At 34.3% G+C, this 21,608-nt stretch overlaps 2 protein-coding genes across 2 annotated transcripts; both read left to right on the top strand.

The window, feature by feature from the left end:
- The first annotated feature begins 76 nt into the window (after positions 1–76).
- Positions 77–8,692, top strand: LOC124367099. Its single transcript, XM_046823753.1, has 5 exons — positions 77–316; positions 815–920; positions 3,440–3,585; positions 5,726–5,906; positions 6,006–8,692. Exons 1-5 carry the CDS (start codon positions 134–136, stop codon positions 8,525–8,527), a joined length of 3,138 nt encoding a protein of 1,045 aa, XP_046679709.1. The 5' UTR covers positions 77–133; the 3' UTR covers positions 8,528–8,692.
- A 1,802-nt stretch (positions 8,693–10,494) lies between these two features.
- Positions 10,495–21,401, top strand: LOC124367314 (N-acetylglucosaminyl-phosphatidylinositol de-N-acetylase-like). The gene is made up of 4 exons (XM_046824041.1): positions 10,495–10,705; positions 16,189–16,338; positions 18,732–18,893; positions 20,064–21,401. Exons 3-4 carry the CDS (start codon positions 18,863–18,865, stop codon positions 21,008–21,010), a joined length of 978 nt encoding a protein of 325 aa, XP_046679997.1. The 5' UTR covers positions 10,495–10,705; positions 16,189–16,338; positions 18,732–18,862; the 3' UTR covers positions 21,011–21,401.
- Positions 21,402–21,608: the final 207 nt, after the last annotated feature.

Raw genomic sequence — 21,608 nt, 5'->3', positions numbered from 1 at the left:
TATCTTAGTTTCATAATAACAATCATATGTTCAAAACTGATAGAAAGTCTATTCAGCCCAGTTAACACCGTATCACTATAACGAAACTTAATAGTTACTGTTGATTTCTGACCTTACTCAATGTTTACGTTACATGTTGGTTAGAGTTTTGAAGTTGTGTTTGATTATAGAAGTTTTTTTCATATTTACCCTACTTGAGTTAGTATTCAATATAAACTGCACAATGGAGAAAGAGTGTCTTCTTGGATCAAATGAGTCCGATTCTGACGATGAAGAAAATTACAGTAGCCGTATTAGATACAGCACAATACCGAAGGTAAATTAGCTAAAAATATAAAAAAGATAAATAAAGTGCCTTTAGGTACTTTGGTATTAAGGAAGGCAACGGTGTTACTTGTTATTACGAAATATAAGTAAGGTTAGATTAGGTTATCATCAATGTGTCACTAGTACTACCAAAATTAAAGTTATATTTTTTACGAGCGCTCACGTGATCTGAGCTTGAATTTGAATACTTTTTACTTTTGATTTTATGTTAATATTTTTAAATTCAGAATTTTATGTCAACGAAATAGAGTAAATACATAAATGACGTAATGACTATAAATGCGTAATAACTGTCGCATATAATACGTGTCACTGTCATATATTAAAAGCACTCAAAATATCAGTGTTTTTAATGGTTTTGTAACGGTTTGAATATTATTTTTATAAAATAATAGATGTATTGCATTAAAAGAGTATATCACCTGTAACGGTCGAACTCTGAAATCTGACTAAAGGAGGTAATAATGCATCTACATATATTTTGCAGAAAGAAATCTATCAGATACCATTCTCTGTGTTGGCTAAATATATAAAACGTAGGAACATTCCAAAACTCAGAGGAGCTCTGAAAGAACGTGATATTCAGCTTTCAGGTTAGTAAGCTGACTTTAGTCTACCTTAATAGAATAGAAACTACAATGGGTTGGTATAAACTACTGTTAATATTAAACATTGTTAAAGCTCTAAATATTATAATGCACTTTTATTATGTACAATTTGATGTTTATCGTCTCTAATAATTATAAACAGTAGTTCATATTTTATGGTAATAAATGAATTGTAGCTTTTGATAAGTTTCAAATTATAAAAAAAATGTATGAAATACAATAATAATATACATAGTTCAGTAATATAATCAGTTTTCTTTTTTGATCTGTATTAATCATATGAAAATTAGATTAATAATGTTTTTCTTAACACTTAGTAATCGTCAAATGTCAGATTTTAAGATATTGAAAAATATTATTACTCAACTTAGTTTTAAACTAAATATTGATCACAATTAAATAAGAAAAGTCAACTTGAAACATAAGTTAAGGACACAATATACGTTTTTAGATAATTTAAGGAACCGTGAATTACCGAAATTAAGTTACCTTATATATTAACGTCTTTACCAACGAAACATACTCATAGTAGGTTGGAAAGAATGCTTAAATTTTTTATCTTCTATGCATAACTATTTTAATTTATATTATAGTATTATAACTGGCACAAACTTTCTCCCACTTATATAATGCAGTACCACCTACAATCCTCAAATGTTTTGACTTTACCATGAAACGTATTTTTTTCCATTAGCACCAGTACCCAAGTTTACTAAAAATACTTTCGGTTTTAAAATAACCATTGCCTTTTCAGTATTTTGATATTCGCCAGATTTACCGGCAATGATCTCGTCAATTTCATTACGAGATTGGGGTTGTACTGGCTTTACCAACTAATGCCGGTCTAGCAGTCTCAGGAGAGCATTGGAAATAATCAGCTTTCTCCGGGCCGCCCTATCTCATCAGCCTCAAGGTGGTACACATAGGCTTATACGGCAACCAGCCTTATCTCGCCAGACTATAGTACAGGAGCTGAGAGCCAATTTGTATTGTATGAGCGCACATCTTGGGTTTTCGGTAGAGATCGAAATGGGAGTGTATCCGATCGGTTAAAACTATGAAATGATAATTTCTTCTCTAATATTTTTCTAAGCTTGATATATTTAAAACCAACCGTCAGATTCGTAAATACATATTAAATTAGCGCCAAAAAAGTTATCTGGGGAGGGGAGGGAGTAATTACCATTTAAGTTTTTTTTACCCTTTTAATCCTTCCACCCAAACTGGTACGGCTGACGACCAATTTCTTTCTCAGAAAAGGTGTGTTTATAAACTGAAATTGGCTCTTGGCCCCTGCCTCAACCTCTATCAACCCTCATCCTACAGTCTAGCCAACTTCATTCGTCATTGATAATATTCATGACTGCTTTTTTGTTTTACCAAACAATTTATTTTGATTAATTTTTTCAATATCCCCCATTTCTTAAACATTTTCTATTAGTATGGCATAAAATTAAATAACCATCAATGTTTTATTTATTTAAATTATAATGGCTTTTAAATTTTCTTCAGAACAGCTCACGCTAATGCACCTCTAGAAACATACTCTGTTCTGAAGAACTATGACCACTGAAGGATTCCATCGCCCTAAGTACTCTTGCATGCGTAGTTGCTTCCCAGCCATTCATCAAACATGTTTAAAAAAATGCAATTACCAGTTTCATTATTTCTCATTAAATTTTATTTTATTACTATTACACGGGCGGCTTGCAAACTTCGCTTTTGTCTGGTAGTCCGCTCGACATCTCGAGAACGAACTGATCTTAAACTTGAAATTTGCTCAAAGCTATATTTCTATATTGACAACAAAGGGTTTCGATGATGATGCATGTTCCACCATGGCAGTTAGCTGGATGAACGTTATTTAAACCTAACTTTCCGCAGGAGACCTCGAGAACGAATTGCGTTATACAAATGAAAATTTACTCGTAACTTCATTTTGCTATCACAAAGAAAGTTTGAACATTTCCACTTCTTTCTGACTGTCTATGTGTTCGTTGTATGTCTGTTGTCCGTAGAACATTTAGAGAACTGATTGAGCTATGGATTTCAATTTTTGCACGTAACTTAATTTCGACGTAGTCAACATGGAGTTTATTTATAGTGCATGTTTCAAATGGGATTTAGCTGAGTGTTATTGTAGCCTAACTGATCACAGAATCTTGTAAACTATTTGAATTATAGACTTTAAATTTTGCATTAAACTTTATTTCTAAATAGATAAGATCGGGTTTGATGATTGAGTATGTTCCTTCAAAGGGATAATAGTCAATAATCCTTCATAGGCAACGTTCTTAGGATAGAATATTATACACAGTGTTTCAATCTTATTGCTTGCATTCTTGCCAATAACTTACGTAATAGTTATTACTTTCGGTAATGTTTCTATTTATTGGAATGCACATTTACCTTTTATATAAAATAATTTCAAGAATTGGGAGCTCTAGGAATTCTTTTTTTATGTAACTACGTAAGAATGATAAACGTATTTGACCTCGTTTTAGACTCAACGGGTTGGACAGTGCTGCATTTAGCCGCAACCACCAATGACGTAGAAGTGATGTCACTACTATTACGTCACAAACAGTGTTCAGTATTGCTCAATCGACAGGATCAAACAGGCGTTACACCTATGATGGCGGCCGTTCAGGTATATATACATTTATCATCCCTAATATTTTGTATAGTAGTTCTAAGACGTTTGGGTAATGGTAATCATTCATAGCAGCTTAGATACCACCAAATATGCAACTTTAATTGTATAATATATATATATATATATATCAAACCACTGAACCGAATTCAATGACATTTTGTTAATATGTACTGTTTGTTCCAACTTAAAAGATAGGATCGTTCTTATCTCAATCTCAATATTAATACATTTTTTGTTGTGAATTTATGGGTTTTTATAGATCAAGAGTTGAACTCACTTCTAGAACCTGTTAAAGATAATCAATTGTTCTGTGTAAACATAGTTTTATGACAGTACAACAATAATGATATACTATTTTCAATTTGTTTACCTTTATAGTCTTGAAGGCATAGAGTAGGTTGATGGGAACACCACTTTTTATATCAATCTTTTCGGCAACCGCTCCTTAACATAGAGTAATAAAATATCCATGTAAGAAAATTAAAACTTTCAATAAAAATATAAAACTGTACATTTACCGAATGTGAAGTATACAGTGCTTGGTTAGTACTGTTATGTTGATATAAAAGACAAAGTTACTATCTAACTTGTACTAAGTCTGTTATACAACCCATCTTAGTTTTATTTTGACAAAAGTGCACTTCATTATCCTGTATAATGTATATTTTTTTGATCGGAAAATCAGGAAAAATAACTATGGAACAAAAACTGCAAAGACGAGAGTACATTACAATGGCCATAAATATATACTTTTTGACAGATTTTCCTGATTGTGGCAACAAGGCAAACTCAACGTTAGCGAAGGAAATATAACTAACTCACTCCAGAAGTGCTCATACAGGTGCAAAGCATACAAATTTGTGTGCGAAGTAATTTATCTATATGTAAGCAATAAATTTTGGTTTTAATTATTATTTATTGCACTTGAATTTAATTCTAAACACAATAATGCATCATTTGTACATAATATTAATCGTATAATAAACAATCCACGCCTGTAACGTGCAGCTAGTTATTGAATAAAGGTTAATTTAGTCACTCTAAATTCAAAATAAAATGCGATACGCAAAGAATTAATAGTTAGGAGCTTTATCACTACATATTGCTTCTAATATATAATAATATAATACATATTGCTACATATAGCTATAGGTAATGCTGACAACTAAAAAACACACGTTTTTACTTACTAAAGTAAAGGAATAAAGCGATATAACTTACATTCGGGACTAAAATGGACGTATATAGTACAAAATATGAAGTTTTACTTCTTAAAATTGTTGCGAGGGAAATTTGTGTGAATACCATGACGAGGACAGTTTCTTCACTACCTACATAACTACGCCCATCAGGTCCACATACTTTCCTGTCGGTGTTATAGATTTACACTGCCTTCCTTTGATACAGAAATAACTGTTTCCATGCGCCATTTACTTTGTCAATGTATTGTCCCGCACTGTCAACGTTTATACAAACAAAAACATGTAATTCGAGCAGCGGCCAGCGAAAGCATACGAGCCACCCTTCTATCTTCAGTCCACACGAAAGCGCGTGGTACATCTTAAACCAAAATAATACTGTCAAGGACGAGTGGTATGTGGATTTATGAACGAGCTGTACTCGGTCGAACTCCAAGAAGGGTAGGTTATTTACGAGTAGTGGGGGGGAGGTTGTGCTAATCTCCCCGCCCCGCGCTTCATGCTAAACAGTGTAGCTTGTACCCTTTGAATGTTATATTCTTGATGTGTGGGTTTGGAGAGTTGATTGTGGGAAACCAACCTAACATTTTCCTATCTTATTTCCATTTTCATGAGGAATTTCTCATTGATTGATCAGAACAATAAAATGTAAGTGCTAACATTAAATGCAACGTTAAATTACACTGTTTTACTGATGGCACAATCCTCCGAATACCAAGTGACAATACAGTGTATAGGTTTTACTGTAAATAAAAAAATTGGTGTCTTGGGTCCAGATTTGAGATGATACAGTTCTATGTTTTTGAGTTTTGTATGCATATTTTAATTTATGTAGTTATGACTATGACTGGTTTTCCTAATATAAAATAATTTTTTTAACTCGTAAAATAATTTCTAGACAACATGAAGGAGATTTGATATTCATATTTTCACAGGCTAACTGTATGAATACTCTGGAGCTGATTTGTAGTCAAGGTGCAGATTCCACGAAAACCTTGGTTAAGACGGGCGAGACTATATTACATCTGGCCGCCACTAGACCCGATACCCAGGCCGCTCAGATCGTGTTACAGTACAACACGTCATCGAAAATGATTAACTATTTGAATTACAGAGGTACGTATCTCAGTAGTGTCAGTATGTACCAAGATGTACCGAGATTTTTCAACTTTATATTAATAACAGTAATTAATTATCAAATTATTATTTTTGCAGGTGACACAGCTTTGACTGATGCAGCACGTGCCGATTCACCCATATTTTACATTCTGATGGATGCAGGTGCTGATATAACTGTTAAGAATCCGGAAAATGGAAGAACTTTGTTGCACATTGCCGTAGCATACAATCGAAAGCAGATACTTGAGAGAATTCTTCAACATAAAGACGCAAATTTTGACCTTGCTGAAGTTAAAGATGTCTCAGGAGATACGGCACTTATGATCGCTGTGAAATTGCAAAATCTGGACGCCATAGCAATCCTTACAGGTGCTATCGACAATCTTACAGGCATCAATACAGTGGACCAGGAGTCCGCGCTACATGTTGCAATTTCACTCGATAGAGTGGATATTTTGACACATCTTGTCCAGCACACCTCTTCGAAGTCTGTTGATTATTTAGACAAAGAGAAAAGAAATCCATTGTTGTATGCTGCTGAATTAGACCATAGATACTGCTTTGAAAAACTTATTGAGTTTGGAGTAGATTTTAGTACAAAAAGCCCAGCCACAGGGGAAACCATTTTGCACGTAATAGCAAAACATCACTGCCATTATACATTGGCTTATGTAATCAAACTTCCATATATAGATTGGTTTTTCACTCAAAAGGACAACTCTGGAAGCACACCCTTCATGACTGCAATTTTGAGTGGAAATGATAAATTCCTCAGAGAATCTTTTAAGATACGAACAATAGATTTTGGTGAATATAACGCGGAAGGAGATACGCCGATATACTATACGGTAAAACACGGGTATCCCAAAGTCTTAATGGCCTTACTACTTTCGCCTAAGTATTATTCATTTGCCAAACACAATGAGAATATATTAGATTTAGATGATCCTTCAGTCATTTTGAGGGCTGAGATAAAGGGGGATATATATGCGACGGATGTTTATATTCTACTTAAAAAGGCAATTAAACGTCCTTTAGTTGAGTGGTTCCCACACAACTTAGTGATCAGATCAAAATTAGACCGATCAGTTTTTCATGCGTGTGCCATAGCTGGAAGTTTAGATTGTCTTGAGTTCTTATATGAATTTTATAAACTATTTGCTCCAAAATCCTTTATAGAAGATCTTGACAGCAAAGGAAGTGGTGGAAATACGCCTATGTTACTAGCTGCGATGTGTGGACCTGCTTCTGTTTCATGTTTTAATTTTTTCGCCACCCACGGAGCAGATTTGTCTGCAACTAACAATCAAGGACTAAATGTAATTCATGCTATATTCTTATACAATCCAAACGCATCCGATGTACTAATGGGCCTATTTAATCACTGCGTTTGTGCCAAGAAAGACAATTACTTTTCGGAAAAGCTCAGCATCTTGGTGGACTTCAGTCTGCTCTGTCCTTTAAATCAGAGTCAATTGAAAATAGTGAGTCTGCTATTTGCTGAGACCGAAGATAAGAATGACAGGCGCAGAATATTGCAACATCCTGTAATCAATCTTTTTCTGAAAAAGAAGTTATTCAAAGTAAGGAAACTGTTTTACTTTCGCTTTATCGTTTCATGCAGTGTGGCTTTGATTGCTTCTGTATTAGTTATGTTATTATATACTGGAGAAGAGAACAAAGAACAGCGATTTGGACTGCCTGTAATATTTGCTATGAAGACGACTTTTTTCATGTTGATCGTATCTTGTGTCGTTATCCTATTATTCAGAATATCAGCGTTCATGAACAGAGATGTATGGTGTAATGATGTTATTCAAGTTATTCCACCTATTGCGATGGGATTGTTACTTTTGGAAGGCCAAATGTCTTACTTGGCACCAGAACTAGCTGCGGTAACGATTCTGTCCTGCTGGTCCTGCGTGCTTTTGATAAGCATCAACATATATTCAACTTTTAGCTACGAACTAGCCGTATTTTTCCGGTTATTGTTGGACATTTCACACCAGATTATAGTGCTAGCTGCAACTTTGCTTTCATTCTCCCTAAGCTTCTTTTGTTTGTACCATGGGCACGAAATGTTTAACACTTTCTCAAGAACTTTTATATACACGTTTACAGTAATGCTTCCAGGAACCGTTTCAAGAGTACCTACTCTCCAGAAAGACTATTTTACAAATACCCCGTACACAATCCATTTTTTAACGGAGTGTTTTATTTTGGCAGCTTTCATATTCATTGCTTTGATTAGTATAATTAATATGATTATAGATTTAGCTATTAAAGGTGGAAAACATCTTGAAGAAGATGGAAATATCTTTAAGTACCATCACATGATACATTATTTGACTGAAGTTGAGTACTGGTGTGGAAATAAATTATACTACTGGTTGGTTAGGAAAGATATGTTCAGTAATATTAGAAATTGGAAGAAAAAAGTATCTATAGATTTGTCGTTAGAGCTATATGCAGATGAAGTTAAGGATATACGAGATGATGATGATATTCGTAATTTTCGACATATTATACAAAAAAGAAATACGATACAAGGTATTGAAATAAAAAGAACAGTATTTCTTCATCCCTTTGGATATTTGCCGGGCGCCGAAAGTGAATGATAAATACTAGAATCGATAAGCTAAATCAAGATAGCACATTAAATCAAAAGTATAATCATGTTGTGTACTACAATTAATCTAGATTCGTCTACATCTGAGTTTTCTGCAAACACATACTTTAATAAAACTTGATGTAATTAAAGATTACAGATTCATACAATATAATATTTGTTAAACATGACTGATGTATCTCGCCTAGTAAAATTTAAATATTTCTATTCGGTTCCATTTCACCTTCCGCTTAGTGTAGCGTTTAAACTCTGGCACTGTCACAGACTGGCCTCCTGAAATCGGGATTCCGTGTCCGTCTGAAGAGGTCCAAAACACGTTGACAACGCTGCACTAAGTGGAAGGTGAAAAAGGGCTGAACTAAACATTCGCAATGAATAAATCCTTCCCACCAAATCTAAACGTAGAAAATTTGTGTGCTCCGTCGTGTTTAAAACATCGTATTGCGCTCAATTGTACACCTGACGAGACAATGAGAAAACATTTCCATCTAGATTATGTACAGCATAATGGTTTTATATTGGGTCATTACGATAACTAACCTGAACTTATAAAAAATATAAAAGAAAACTTTTTTGATTACTCTACATAGAATTAAAGAAGGAAATGTTGGTAAGTTAGCATTATAACTTCACAAAAGAAGATAGCGTCAGGTTATCGAAAACTTGAAAACCAGTGATAAAGAAGCCATATTGATCACTGATTGATCACGCTTCATTCACTCACCTGCAGAAGTGTATTACTGGTCCGGTCAGTGGTGGTGTAACAGTTTTTGACTGAATATGGATCTAAACATATAGTTCCAAATTTTGATCTGTGATAGCAATATTTCGACGTGGTTGGGACCGATAAAATTACCATCGTTACTATCCCGTTTCTGAATGCGATGACAAATATACATAATTTGAACGTGTTACTACCCAATATTCTATTTTGATATCTTGTATCTCAACAGACAATCCTCTTGCTTCAAGACCTATGTCTCGTCATGACCACGCACTCTATTCACCGCCAGTATCTTTCACCTTAATCACCAGAGAAACCTTTCAGCTAGTAGTCTTGTGTCTTGTGACAGTTTGTTTATGCTTTTTATACTTCTTCTTATCATAAATTGATAATTGCTGTAAAACGTTATGAGTTATCTTTGAGAATGGTTTGATTTTTGTTTGGCGTTTGTGACATTAAGAGGCTCTGTATTTACTATATTTTAACAGAATTAAAGCAAAGAACAATCCTTTGAAAAATACATACAGCTTTTAAATATAAAATCTTATAGTGCAATACGCTTTGTAGCTGATGGAGGACTGTAGGATAAAACATCACATTGTTCAAGAACAAGAATTGTGTGTGTGTTGAAGCCAATCGAATACAGATTCAAGAAAAATGCTTAATCCATTAAACGAAAGTAACCAAATGCCTACAGCATGCAGTGGATGATTAAGATGTTGTTAACTCCAAGAATGCAGCATTCATTTTACCAATTTAACTGGTTTAACTGGGTCCTTGATGTAAAAAATATATATTTTTTGTATTTTTAAATTCTTGATGATGGACCTTATGATATTGACGTTTGGATCATTAAAGCTTTTAGCGATATAAATGTATCGAATATAAATGTTTGAATTCTGAGTAAAGGTAACTGAGTAAAAGGTGTTAGGGATAAGGAACGCTTTTAAATTGGAAGTCTATGCTTAATTTTTTTTTAAGGGAAAAAAAATCTTGAAAAGGTAATTGAAAATCTGAAACAAAACACTGAATTTGCAGTATATGTCATCCGACCCGACTTGCTAAGATCCCTGTTTTATCCCCTAAAAAAGATTAATGGAAACTATAGGGTGTATTTATTAAGAAAAAAATCAAGTCAGATACTCAAATCTTTGAGTAATACATAATCAAAGCTCATTCCTTATTCTCTGTGTCAGCTCACATTTTACTCCAGCATGTTTTTTTTCTCAATCAGGAATAAATACAACTCAACTATCATCAACATTTCAACATAACCTATCCTTCAACAGACCAACAATGAAAACACAGGTTACGAAGGGAATACTATCAGGAAATTTGATAGAATCCCATTTTTACTATAGTTTTCAAGCTGGTTTGTGTGCCTCTGGTGGAAGTATATTTGGAAAGCTTTCAAGTATTCAATTAAGTTATATTGAAAACACCGTGAGTACATTTCTGTGTGTCAGTTTGGATGATAGTAGAAAAATGTAAACATACATAGGTTACAATTTTAAGCTACTGAACCCTGTTAGCACCAGTCTTCTTCAAACTTGCAAACTTGTATCATTTATAAGTTAGCGTATTTATTAATTAATATTTATAGAAGTATTGTCGTTTTGCTAACTTTTATTATGCATGTACTTCTTGTAATCAATTGTAATAATGGCTGCTGCCGTTGGAAATAAATAAATAAAACCAGAAAACAAATTAATAGTCACTCTAAGGAATGCAGGGTTACTTAGCACTGGTACTTATGAATGATATCATCTCTACTATAATTATTTTCCGGTTTAATTGATTTATAAAAAAAACTATTGAAAATTTGTACATAAGTGTATACATTACAGACATAGAATAGCATCAGGTCCAAAAAATAACATGAAGTATTTCTAGGCCTATAATTTAATATACATACACGAATTTAAATAAAAAATATTACATACATAAATAGACTATATAAATAAAATTCTAAAATAGTGTAATTGTTTCCATGACAAAACTATACTATATGAGTTATTATTATTATTATTATCATATTATTCATTCCAGTATTTAGGTTTACCATGTACTTACCTAGTATACACAGTGATTTACAACCCTTGGTTTTAATTCTCTTAATACACAAATTGTTGAAATTAAATTAAATATTAATTTAAAATAAAAAAGCAACCTGTGGTTGTAGTCCATTTTTGATACTCAAGATAAAAATACTGTTATATATGTTTAAAAATTGTATCCCAGTACAGTTTTCTTTCAAGTGTTTATAGTACATATTGGCATTCTTCGTTAACTTTTTGGAAACTTGCAGGTATTGACTTAAATGTCCGTGGCACGAAAAGAGTTTGTAATTTATAAATTACATTCGAAAAATCGATATTAATTGATCGTTTAACTTCTCCGACATATAATCACGTTGGAGGATCTGGGACGTGATCTGAGGTCGGGCAAGTACCAATTAGAAATGCTCCTGGTCATCAGTGTGGGCTTTGGTGGCACCATCGGCCACATCCACACTCACATCATCTGAGCGTTCATAAATGTAGGCTTTAACTTTTTACATTTATAATACTTTTGTATGTATAGCCTAATTTAACAGTAGATAGCGACTGAGTAGTACCCAGTAATAAAATTGTATGGTTCAGTAATTTAAAGTAACCTGTTTATAATTTTATTTGTCTATCAGCCTAAATATTATCATTTAGTGAGTTAGTAAAATTTTTTGTGTACTATGTGTAAATAAACCCATACATGCCGATGGTGCAGTGTAGCGGGTACAACGGTTATCGCAAGATATCCGGATCAAGCAACGTCGAGCGTGGCTGCTGCTTGGATGTGTGACCGCTGAGCGATCCTGTCCTTGCAAGCAGCCCGCCTGCACGGCCATTCGTGGTGGTTCAGAAGTCACCTTTAAGCCGTTGGTCCCCATGTTAAGTGTTAGAGAGGGCTTCATAGCCCTAACTTCGCCTGGTAAAATAAGACATCTTTACTTTACTTTACATGTAGATTTAGTCTCAGTTTATATGCAACTTAGTGACGTCATTTCAGTAACAGCATGTTGTTAAAACCGAGATTTCATTGGCTGGTAACAGGTTACTGGAACGTAATACCTCAACATGTTATTTTATAATAGGTTATTGACAAATAACGGTATTTCCCATCTCTAACGGCCATTACTCAAATACCATATATATATCATTTAACTTTTGTTTAAATTAATTTGGAACAGTAATGTCAAACTGAATTACATTATAGACTTTTAATAAGTTCGCTATGGTGTGGGGCCGTAGAGTTCTACTCAATCTGTTGAAAACCCAGCGTGGGGCTCTAGAGACCCATGCTTCATATGATTTGTATGGTGAGTTTAACCCAACCGTATTTACAATATACAAGTATCAAATGTATGAATACAGCATTTCGGATAGGCTTTTAATGCTATTAACACAAAATATATTTTTACACATTTTTTTTACATATATAGTGCAAAATTACATACAATATATTAAAAAATCAATAAAATATTTGCAAACATGTTAAGATTGTACTATAACGAAGCTATATTTGTATATGTAAAAGAATTTTTTATACGCATATTAGATTATAATAAATTTGGTATAAAATAATACAAATTTATTTACTCAAATTTGATTTACGTACTTATATAAGTTTGAGCAGTGTATTACTTACAATTAATTATTTCACATGGTAAACATGTTTAACAGCATTTAAATCATTCTAATCGATAGTTGATTCGATTGTGGTTGTGGCTGCTTAGCATTCTGCTGCCTAAATTAAAACCAGAATATATTAAAATATGGTTTTCTGTTCAGGTCATTATAATAGTTAGATTTTGGGACAAAGTACAATACCCTGGCCTGGTTTTTATATCACCTAATCAGTGGACTATAATATTCTATATTTAATAAATGGAATAAGAGAACTATTGATATTCAACTCATCAAAACTATAATAAATCATTAACAAATAAAACATTGAAAATAGAACATTCTTGTGATTTTTTTTAAACCCTTGTTTGGGTAGCAGTGTGTTTAACTGCTTTAAAAAAGTTGTTGAAAGGGTTTGTTCCCAGGCCAAGCTAGGAATTTAAAACACAGTTTATCATCTTTTAAGTTATTTCATTGAATCTTGAAGTTAACTATAATTCTTTTTAGAATAAAATCTTATGAAAAAATTGTTATGTTTACATTATGTTGTTACGCTAAGAGATTCTTCTTACAGCATAAGTTCTTTTAGGACTTTGGTATTATTTAGAGACCACTATTTTTGTATGAGCTTTTCTCACTGGGGACCTAAAAAACTACATTATCATTACCTTCTCGCTAACATCGCTTCCTTTTGGGAAGCATAAAAGTTATAATGACATCTAATTTTCATAATAATTCAAATAGTCTTTTTTTCTAATAGTGTATATATTTTTAGATCTGTGGTAAGAAAACCCCTCCCAAAAATAGTAGCCTCCTGATAATACCAAAGTACCGTCTCTTTGATGTTTTTGTTTTAATTTTGATATTATTAAAAAAGCTAAGATAACTTCAGATGTGATGTGACATCTCTTTTATGTGGGTTATTTGATTCTCTGGATACATTGTGACTAGACTAGGTCTACAGTGTGTTACTCTTACATGAAGTTTTATGTGGAGGCCTAATGTTTAATCAAATATAAAGAATTGGAGGGAATAAATAATCACACTATATCGCCAAAGGCGCTGTGTAGCAGGTACGACGGTTATCGCAAGATAACTGGATCAAGCAATGTTGAGCGTGGCTGCTGCTTGGATGGGTGACCGCTGAGCGATCCTGTCCTTGCAAGCAGCCCGCCTGCCCGGCCATTGGTGGTGGTTCGGAAGTCACCTTTAAGCCGTTGGTCCCCAGGTTAAGTGTCAGAGAGGGCTTCTTAGCCCTAACTTCGCCTGGTAAAATAAGACATCTTTACTTTTTACTATAGCAATCAAACTGTTCCAGCTAATGTATACTTGATATATACAGGTATTTTCTGGTGTATTTGTCTAACATCATTTGTGCTAACACAGTATGCCATCCAGGAGGGTTCACTTCTGGCTGGTTTATACCTTCCAGTTGAACCTATTGCACTGGGTACAGCAAAAACCGATGTGTTTGGACAACCCTATGACAAAAATAATGACCCTACGGGCTAGGGACTGTGGAGGGACACATAACTAATCGCAAATGTCAATGTATTGGAATGCAAGGGTAGATTGATAGGTCTAGTATACTGTCTACTGTAGGGGATGACTGTTGGAGTTGGTTTGGCTCTTTAAGTATTAAGGACAGTTGCTAGTCTAGACATAAGGGCATGCCACTCCCTGCGTGCTTTGACTGGAGAGGCTGGTATAGAGATGGCCTCCCCTTCTTCCAAGGAGACATGTCTGAGATGAATGGCCAAAATCCTTCTTCATGGATCTCGACAGGAGGCTACCCCTACTCCCAACCTTACCCATCCAAAATACTCTGTTGCTCTGGAAGCAGTGCAAAGATCCTTTTACGACCAAGTGCAATTTCTCAGCTTCTTGTTCAAAGAGAAAAAAAAAACAGTATGCCAAAACAACGTACATTTTGATTAATTAATTAATTTTTTGACATTTTGAAAGTCGATGATACAGTAAATTTTTTTAAAAGCTTTGGGATTTTAATTAATATTGAGTTTAGGCTTATCTATTTACAAAGAAGATAAAAAATTTATAAAATGTTAATCTTAAATTTTGAATTTAGTTATTTATATAATGTTATGTTCCATAAATTCATCCACTGTGTAGAATGCTCTGGACAACAAAACCTTTTCAGCTTTCTTTTGAATGATTTTTTATTAGTTTCTAGTGATATATTCTGGGAGTTTGTTGTAAAATCTTACTCATGCTTGTGATGAAAGGTTTCTAAATAGATTTTAAACTGTGTTGCTGAGGTCTGGGGATTTTATTATACCTGTGTGTTGTGATTGTGGCAATTCTGTTCTCACAACTGATTTACATTTAAATTTTGAATGCAATATTATTTCCAAAATATTGAAACAAGGCAAGGTCAGAAGTTCTAATTCTTGAAAAGCATGACTCTCTCAACTGTAGTTTTTTTATTGATTTGTATGAACTTTTTTGTTCACCTCTAAAACTCATTTACATTAAAACATCCCCAAATATCAATACTGATAAGTCAGAGTAGAGTTTGGCTATAATTGGCCAATTTTAATAGATGTGTTGTGTAATATTTTATTAGATTTCTCAATGCATGTATGCCAGAAAATACTTGTGAACAAACATTAGTTTTCCTTAATCCTGGAACTGGCAAAGTTGTAATTTATGAAGAATTGTTTTCCCACCGTGAGTACGGAATTTTGCATACTACAATTAGGGTGTAACTGTGGTTTAAATGGTTTTTTAACTCTTAAAAGCTATTATAATGGTCTTGATTCAGTAATAAATGGCTTTTAGAACATAAAAGACATAAAGGTAAATCAAGTAATTTTTTTTATAGTAAAGACAAAACATGCGAAACTGATGTTTTGGGTCTTGTAAACCTAGTGTGTAAGAAAATCACTGTTTCTGTAAGAAACTTCCAGCCAAGCCAACCACCGTTAATTTAAGGTCCGCCCACCGGATTTACCACAGACCAGTGTACACCAGACTGCAAAACTCCCTAACGTTAGGTGCGGAAATCAAAACCATGACTCAAGGCTATCTCCCGCGTTCAAGAGAAGTCCCTTAGACCACACAGCCATCCTGACTTGATTGTTCAGATTGCTCACTAAGAATACACGCTATTGCTGTTCGAGTCAACTGTATTCTATGCCAGTTCTAGGGTTAAGATTGAATCTTTTATAAATATAAATTCCTAAGAATTTTGTTCAATTTACCTCCTCAATTAACAATAAATATTGTGTTGATTATGTTTTACAGGTGATTCAACAGGTCATCTCAGCTTCATTCGTTATATTGATGATAGTATCTAATGCTGCAGTCTGGACATTCTTTGTAAAAGCACTTCGGGAATCAAGTTCTTCGTTCATTCCAACCTTGAGCGTTGCCGCTACAAATTACTTTGTCTCTGTGAGTATAGTGATTCCTCTGATGGATTTTAATATCCCTTACAAATGTGCCATTTACTTTGTCTAGTAAATGACAAAAACTTTATTTATTTCTCTATTCAAATGGTTTGCCACCATTTTACCTACTTAGATACCTATGGTAAAATTAGAAGCAATATAGAACAAGGATAACATATAAGATCTAAAAGTAAAGTATAATGTTTTACGGAACAATCCATTGGTCATTCAGATCTAGGCACTAACATGTACGGTAACTTGCACAACACTGAGCTCTTGTACATTAACATCAACATCACAGTGAGCAAGGGACAACAGTACTGTAATATAAATTATATTGTTTTTAACTCCTCCAAGACGAAAAACCTTCAGGATAAGGAAGGCTAAAAGATGAAATTACCGAATCTCCAGATCTACAAAGAGTTGAAGCAATCAGATATAATACTAGAACATCTCTTTTGGAAGCTTCAGATTGACAAGCTGAGTTCTAAAACCATTTCTGCTGTTATTGTATTGAAAAGGATACAACAAAAATGGTGTATTATGCCCTCCTTGTATCTTTATTTGTTATGGAATAATCCTTCGCAGAAGCTCTTCAATTGACAATCTTGTAAGAATCCTTGTTGCACAAAAGCGTGCTGTGCGGGTCCTGAACCTTTGAGATAGCTGTCAAGAGGCATTTAAGACACTTGGCATTCTCACAGTGGTATTTATTTACATGATGACAGCCATAACTCATGCTCTTGTACAAGGAGATTTGCATAGAATGACTATCCATGACCAATTAGAATGTTGAGTTTAGTTCCAGTTCACCTTCCTTTTTATTGCAGTGTCTGGTATCTGACGCTGCTGTCTCAGACTTGACCTCTGGAATCTGGAGTCATGTTCGTCTGAAAAGGTCAAAGAAAGTCGGCAATGAAGAAGCTCAAAACGAACCATTACATTTTTTCAACATCAGAGACACCTATGAATAGGTGAAGTAGCATGTGTTTCATTGTCTCATCAGGTGAATAACTGAGTACATGTCCTGACACGATCTCTAGATGACTCCAGATTCCAGAAGTCAAGTCTGAGACAGCGTCAGATACCAGACGCTACAATGAAAAGGAAGGTAAACTGGAGCTAAACTCAACATTCTAATTGAATTAACCCTTCCTACCATAGCTACGTTATGTGTATCCATGACCATCACACGCAACATGACAATAACTTGCCTTGACCGATACACAGAACTATGCTTTTCTCCAATAACTCTTCTATATTGGAACAGCGTGCCTTCACAAGAATTTAAGAATTGCAACCCCAAGACCTTAAAAAGAAGACTACCCATCTGGCTCACGGATAAATCAATCTACACCATTGAAGAGTTCTTGATTGCAACCTAAACTTACCTTGAAAAGAAATCACATGTATTTTAACCAATATCAGTTTTGTATATGATTTTCAAAATGGAGTACACTTCAAATCATGACCATACCGTAATTATCTGACACCTGTTCCTTTCTTGATGAAAATGAATGAAGGTTTCTGAATTCTGTTGACTGGTCCTTCATTTCTATATTAGGAACACCGAGTTTGATGACAGTGTATGTCATTCTAGAGGATTACGCTTAGAATTAGCGAATATTTTTACATTAGTCTTATGAGTAACCATGATGGCGATAAGAAAAAAAAAAATTGTAAACAAACTCACTAAGCCAATAAGAGATTCAAACAAGTGACATATTGACCCATGTAATCTAACTATCCCAAGTCCATCATATTTTGGTGACTTGGTATTAAGACTTTTATTATTTAAACATTGCTATAAAATCCAACTTAATGAAAAAAAATGAACTATTTCTATCTTGAGAAAGATTTCATCTGTAGAATTGAAATTTTGCTTGAAACTTCATTTCTACAGTAATGATTTATATGATGCCTTATTTTCGTGTCTACTTCTTTTTATGATCATCTTTCTGTCTATCCACTTGCAGAATATCTCAAGAATTAAATGAGCGATAGATTTGAAATTTTGTATGCAACATCTTTTTCTTCTTCTATGGGACGGCCTATTGCCATGCACTTAAGCCTTAAGGCTCTTTGCGCACCCCGGAAGCACACCATGAGGCCGACCAGTCTACGGTTTCAGCAGTTCCAAAAACCGCCGAAAACAACCGATCAGGTCCTCCTGGGGAATTTCACCACTCTTGTCCAAATTACTAAAGATGGTTACGCAACCTCAGCGAAGCCTGTTACGACACGTGCTGAGGCATACCTCTATCTTGTAATACATTGCATCTACATAAAACTCATTATTGGCTGTTAAAGAACTTAATGTATTAATATTTACCAATGAAAACAATAAAAGTGAATCATTGTTGAACAATATGACTCCATTGTTCTGTTCCACAATAGGCTATAGCCGGCTGGCTCGTGTTTGCTGAGTCTCTGTCGTTCATGTGGGGTCTGGGCACTCTTCTCATCCTGTGTGGACTTGCTCTGCTGGCCTCGGACTCCAGTGAAGATCAGTCATCAAGAAAACTTAAATGAATAACTTACCAAATACAAGTATTATTGGTACGTATATGGTGTTTCTGAGATTTTCAAAGACAAATACTACTTTTGTCTCTGTAAAACTTATTAGATATTAGTTGCAAGAGCTGAAAGTGGTTATAACAGTGTAAGCATGATAATAATAATAAATTAAGAAATTATTTTTAGGAGGTGGAATAAGCGTATTAAGGGCTAAAATTAAACTTTTTAATGAACATGTGTCTGCAAATCAAAGTACAGGGTTTTAAAAGCGTAATCTTTTTTTATTGAAACCAAATTAAATATATAAAGATTACAACATTTGATGTGGAGGAATTTTAGTGTACAGACCTTGATTTCTGTCATGAAAATATATTGTGGTCTTCTATTGTGCTTTAGCTGAAACTTATATTATGACGTATATCTTTTATATATACCTTTACAGGAGGGCTATCCAGAAAATAGATTACATTTTTATATCGTAAGTACAAGAAAAAAAAATTGTATTATATACACTTGATAGTGACAGTTAAATACTATTTTTTAACATAGTGACCACATAAATTTAGGAACTTATCATAGCGGTGAACTAGTTTTGAAATTCCAGCGTTATACAATTCTGTCGCACTGAGACTTGAACCAGGTAGTCACACCCTCCCGCAGTTCCATGTTGTCATTAAAGCGCTGCGTCGCAATTCATGTGTTTTACCCCAGTCTCGTTTCCTATAATGATTCAATCGAGCACCGAGTCACCATCTTTTTTGTAAGTGTCCATAAATTTCAATAAAGCAGCCATACGCTGATTTTTTTGTGGATTTCTGTTAAGATTTTCGGTACCCATTTTGCACAAAATTTATTTAACCTAACTTTTGCATGAAAATTTCGTGTAACAAACTCTTTGAAATTTGAGGAAAATAATAAGTGAGAGTTTTATTATTATGAATCGGCGGTCTTCTTTAATCTTCTCATCGACTTAAGAGATAATTTTATTGGTCACAATGCTTGGCCGTCCACTTCCTTAGCGGCTACAGAGCGAAACGTAATCTACTTTCTGGATAGCCTTTGTATAAACTTTATATGACATTTCTTACTTATTTTAATATGTTGCCGTACTGATATTATTAGACTAATCAACTTTTTGTTGTTGTATTAGTTTCCAATTTTCTTATGTGGTTTTTAGTATTTGATTTTGAAATAATGACTTTCTGTTTTCAGATTTATTTGGATTAGCAAGTGGGGTGGAATTATTTTACGAAGCATATCCTTCAATCACAATGCAAGTTGTAAAAACATTCATCAGTGACTGTTACAGCTATCTTAAAACTGCTCTAACGACCACATCCAAGAAAATTTGCCCATCAGTGGACGTTATTTTTACCCAGTTCGGTTTTTATGTCACAGTGTATCTCTTTCTGTGTTATGTAATGTACGTGGTCTCCACATACTTCCGAAACCAGTTGTCGAGATGTGAATATTTCGACAAGTACGCCAAGAGAGTCATGGTGATCACGGCGCACCCTGACGACGAGTGTATGTTCTTCGGACCGTTGATAGTGAGACTGGTGAAGAGCAACCGGTGCCAGGTATTCGTGTTGTGCTTGTCTTGCGGCAACGCCAGCAACAGCAAGTTGAGGAAACGGGAACTCTGGGACAGTTGCCACGTGCTCGGCATACCCAGCGAGCGTGTCATACTCTGTTGTAGCTCACTACGTATGGACGGACATCAGTACAAGTGGAAGTCTGAGGATCTCGCGCATCTCATACGTGACCACATCGAAACCTTCGATATCGACACCGTTATCACCTTCGACAAACTGGGCGTGAGCGGGCACGAGAACCACATCTCTCTGTTTCGCGCCGTCAGTTTCCTCAGTCTACGGAAGTGGCTGCCGGCCGGATGTCGGGTTTTCATCCTGGACAGTTTGGGATTGGTGAGGAAGTATTCCAGCGTTATGGACTGTGCTCTGACTTTAATCACGTCGCAGTACGTTTTTATACTTTCCCCTTACGAACACGAAATCGTCAAAAAGGCCTTAGCGAAACACAAGACTCAAATTAACTGGTACAGAAAACTTTATATGTATTTTTCTCGTTATTCTTACGTCAATTCGTTCTACGAAATGAGGCGATTCCATGAGTACACTCCAACGTGTACGAATTAATGCTGCAAGGGTTTTTATAAGCTTAATGCTTTTACTTTTCTTGTATGCTTTCAATTTTCAATGAGTTCATATGTTTATTGTTTAGAGAATAACCCTATTTGTTAATCTGCTCAATTAATGTTGTTTAACTTGAGAACAAGGAATTCCATAATAAGTGCTTGGCAAAGATTGTAGAACAAATTGTGTAAATATTTTTACAGTGCAGAGTATTGACTCAAGTTATTTGTTTAAGAAATATATGTATATGTTTATTAACTTGTAAGTCAAATTGTTATTGTTTCTAATAAAAAACTCACTGGTTGTTTAACATTTATTACTATTTCCATGGAAGCTGAAAAAACCCTCTGTATTCACTTTCCATAACTAATAACTAATATATTGTTGCAATTGATCCAAAAAGTGTTTGAATGTAGGATTTTTATCATATTTTTGGGCGCAGAATATTGGGGGAAACGAGGAAAAAGTAGAATCTAGTGTCTAGACCTAGCAATAAGTTTGAGAGTTGAATAAACGGAAGCTAATTCCACGTAGGGTAGAATGTACATGGATTTAGTTACAACTGACTTTCACTTTTATCAAATATCAGATCTACAAACCG

This window comes from Homalodisca vitripennis, chromosome 8 (genome assembly GCF_021130785.1).
Source record: "Homalodisca vitripennis isolate AUS2020 chromosome 8, UT_GWSS_2.1, whole genome shotgun sequence".
NCBI classification, from domain to species: Eukaryota; Metazoa; Arthropoda; class Insecta; order Hemiptera; family Cicadellidae; genus Homalodisca; species Homalodisca vitripennis.
Note: the sequence above shows the minus strand (reverse complement) of the source record. Positions and strands in the feature narration are given on the sequence as shown.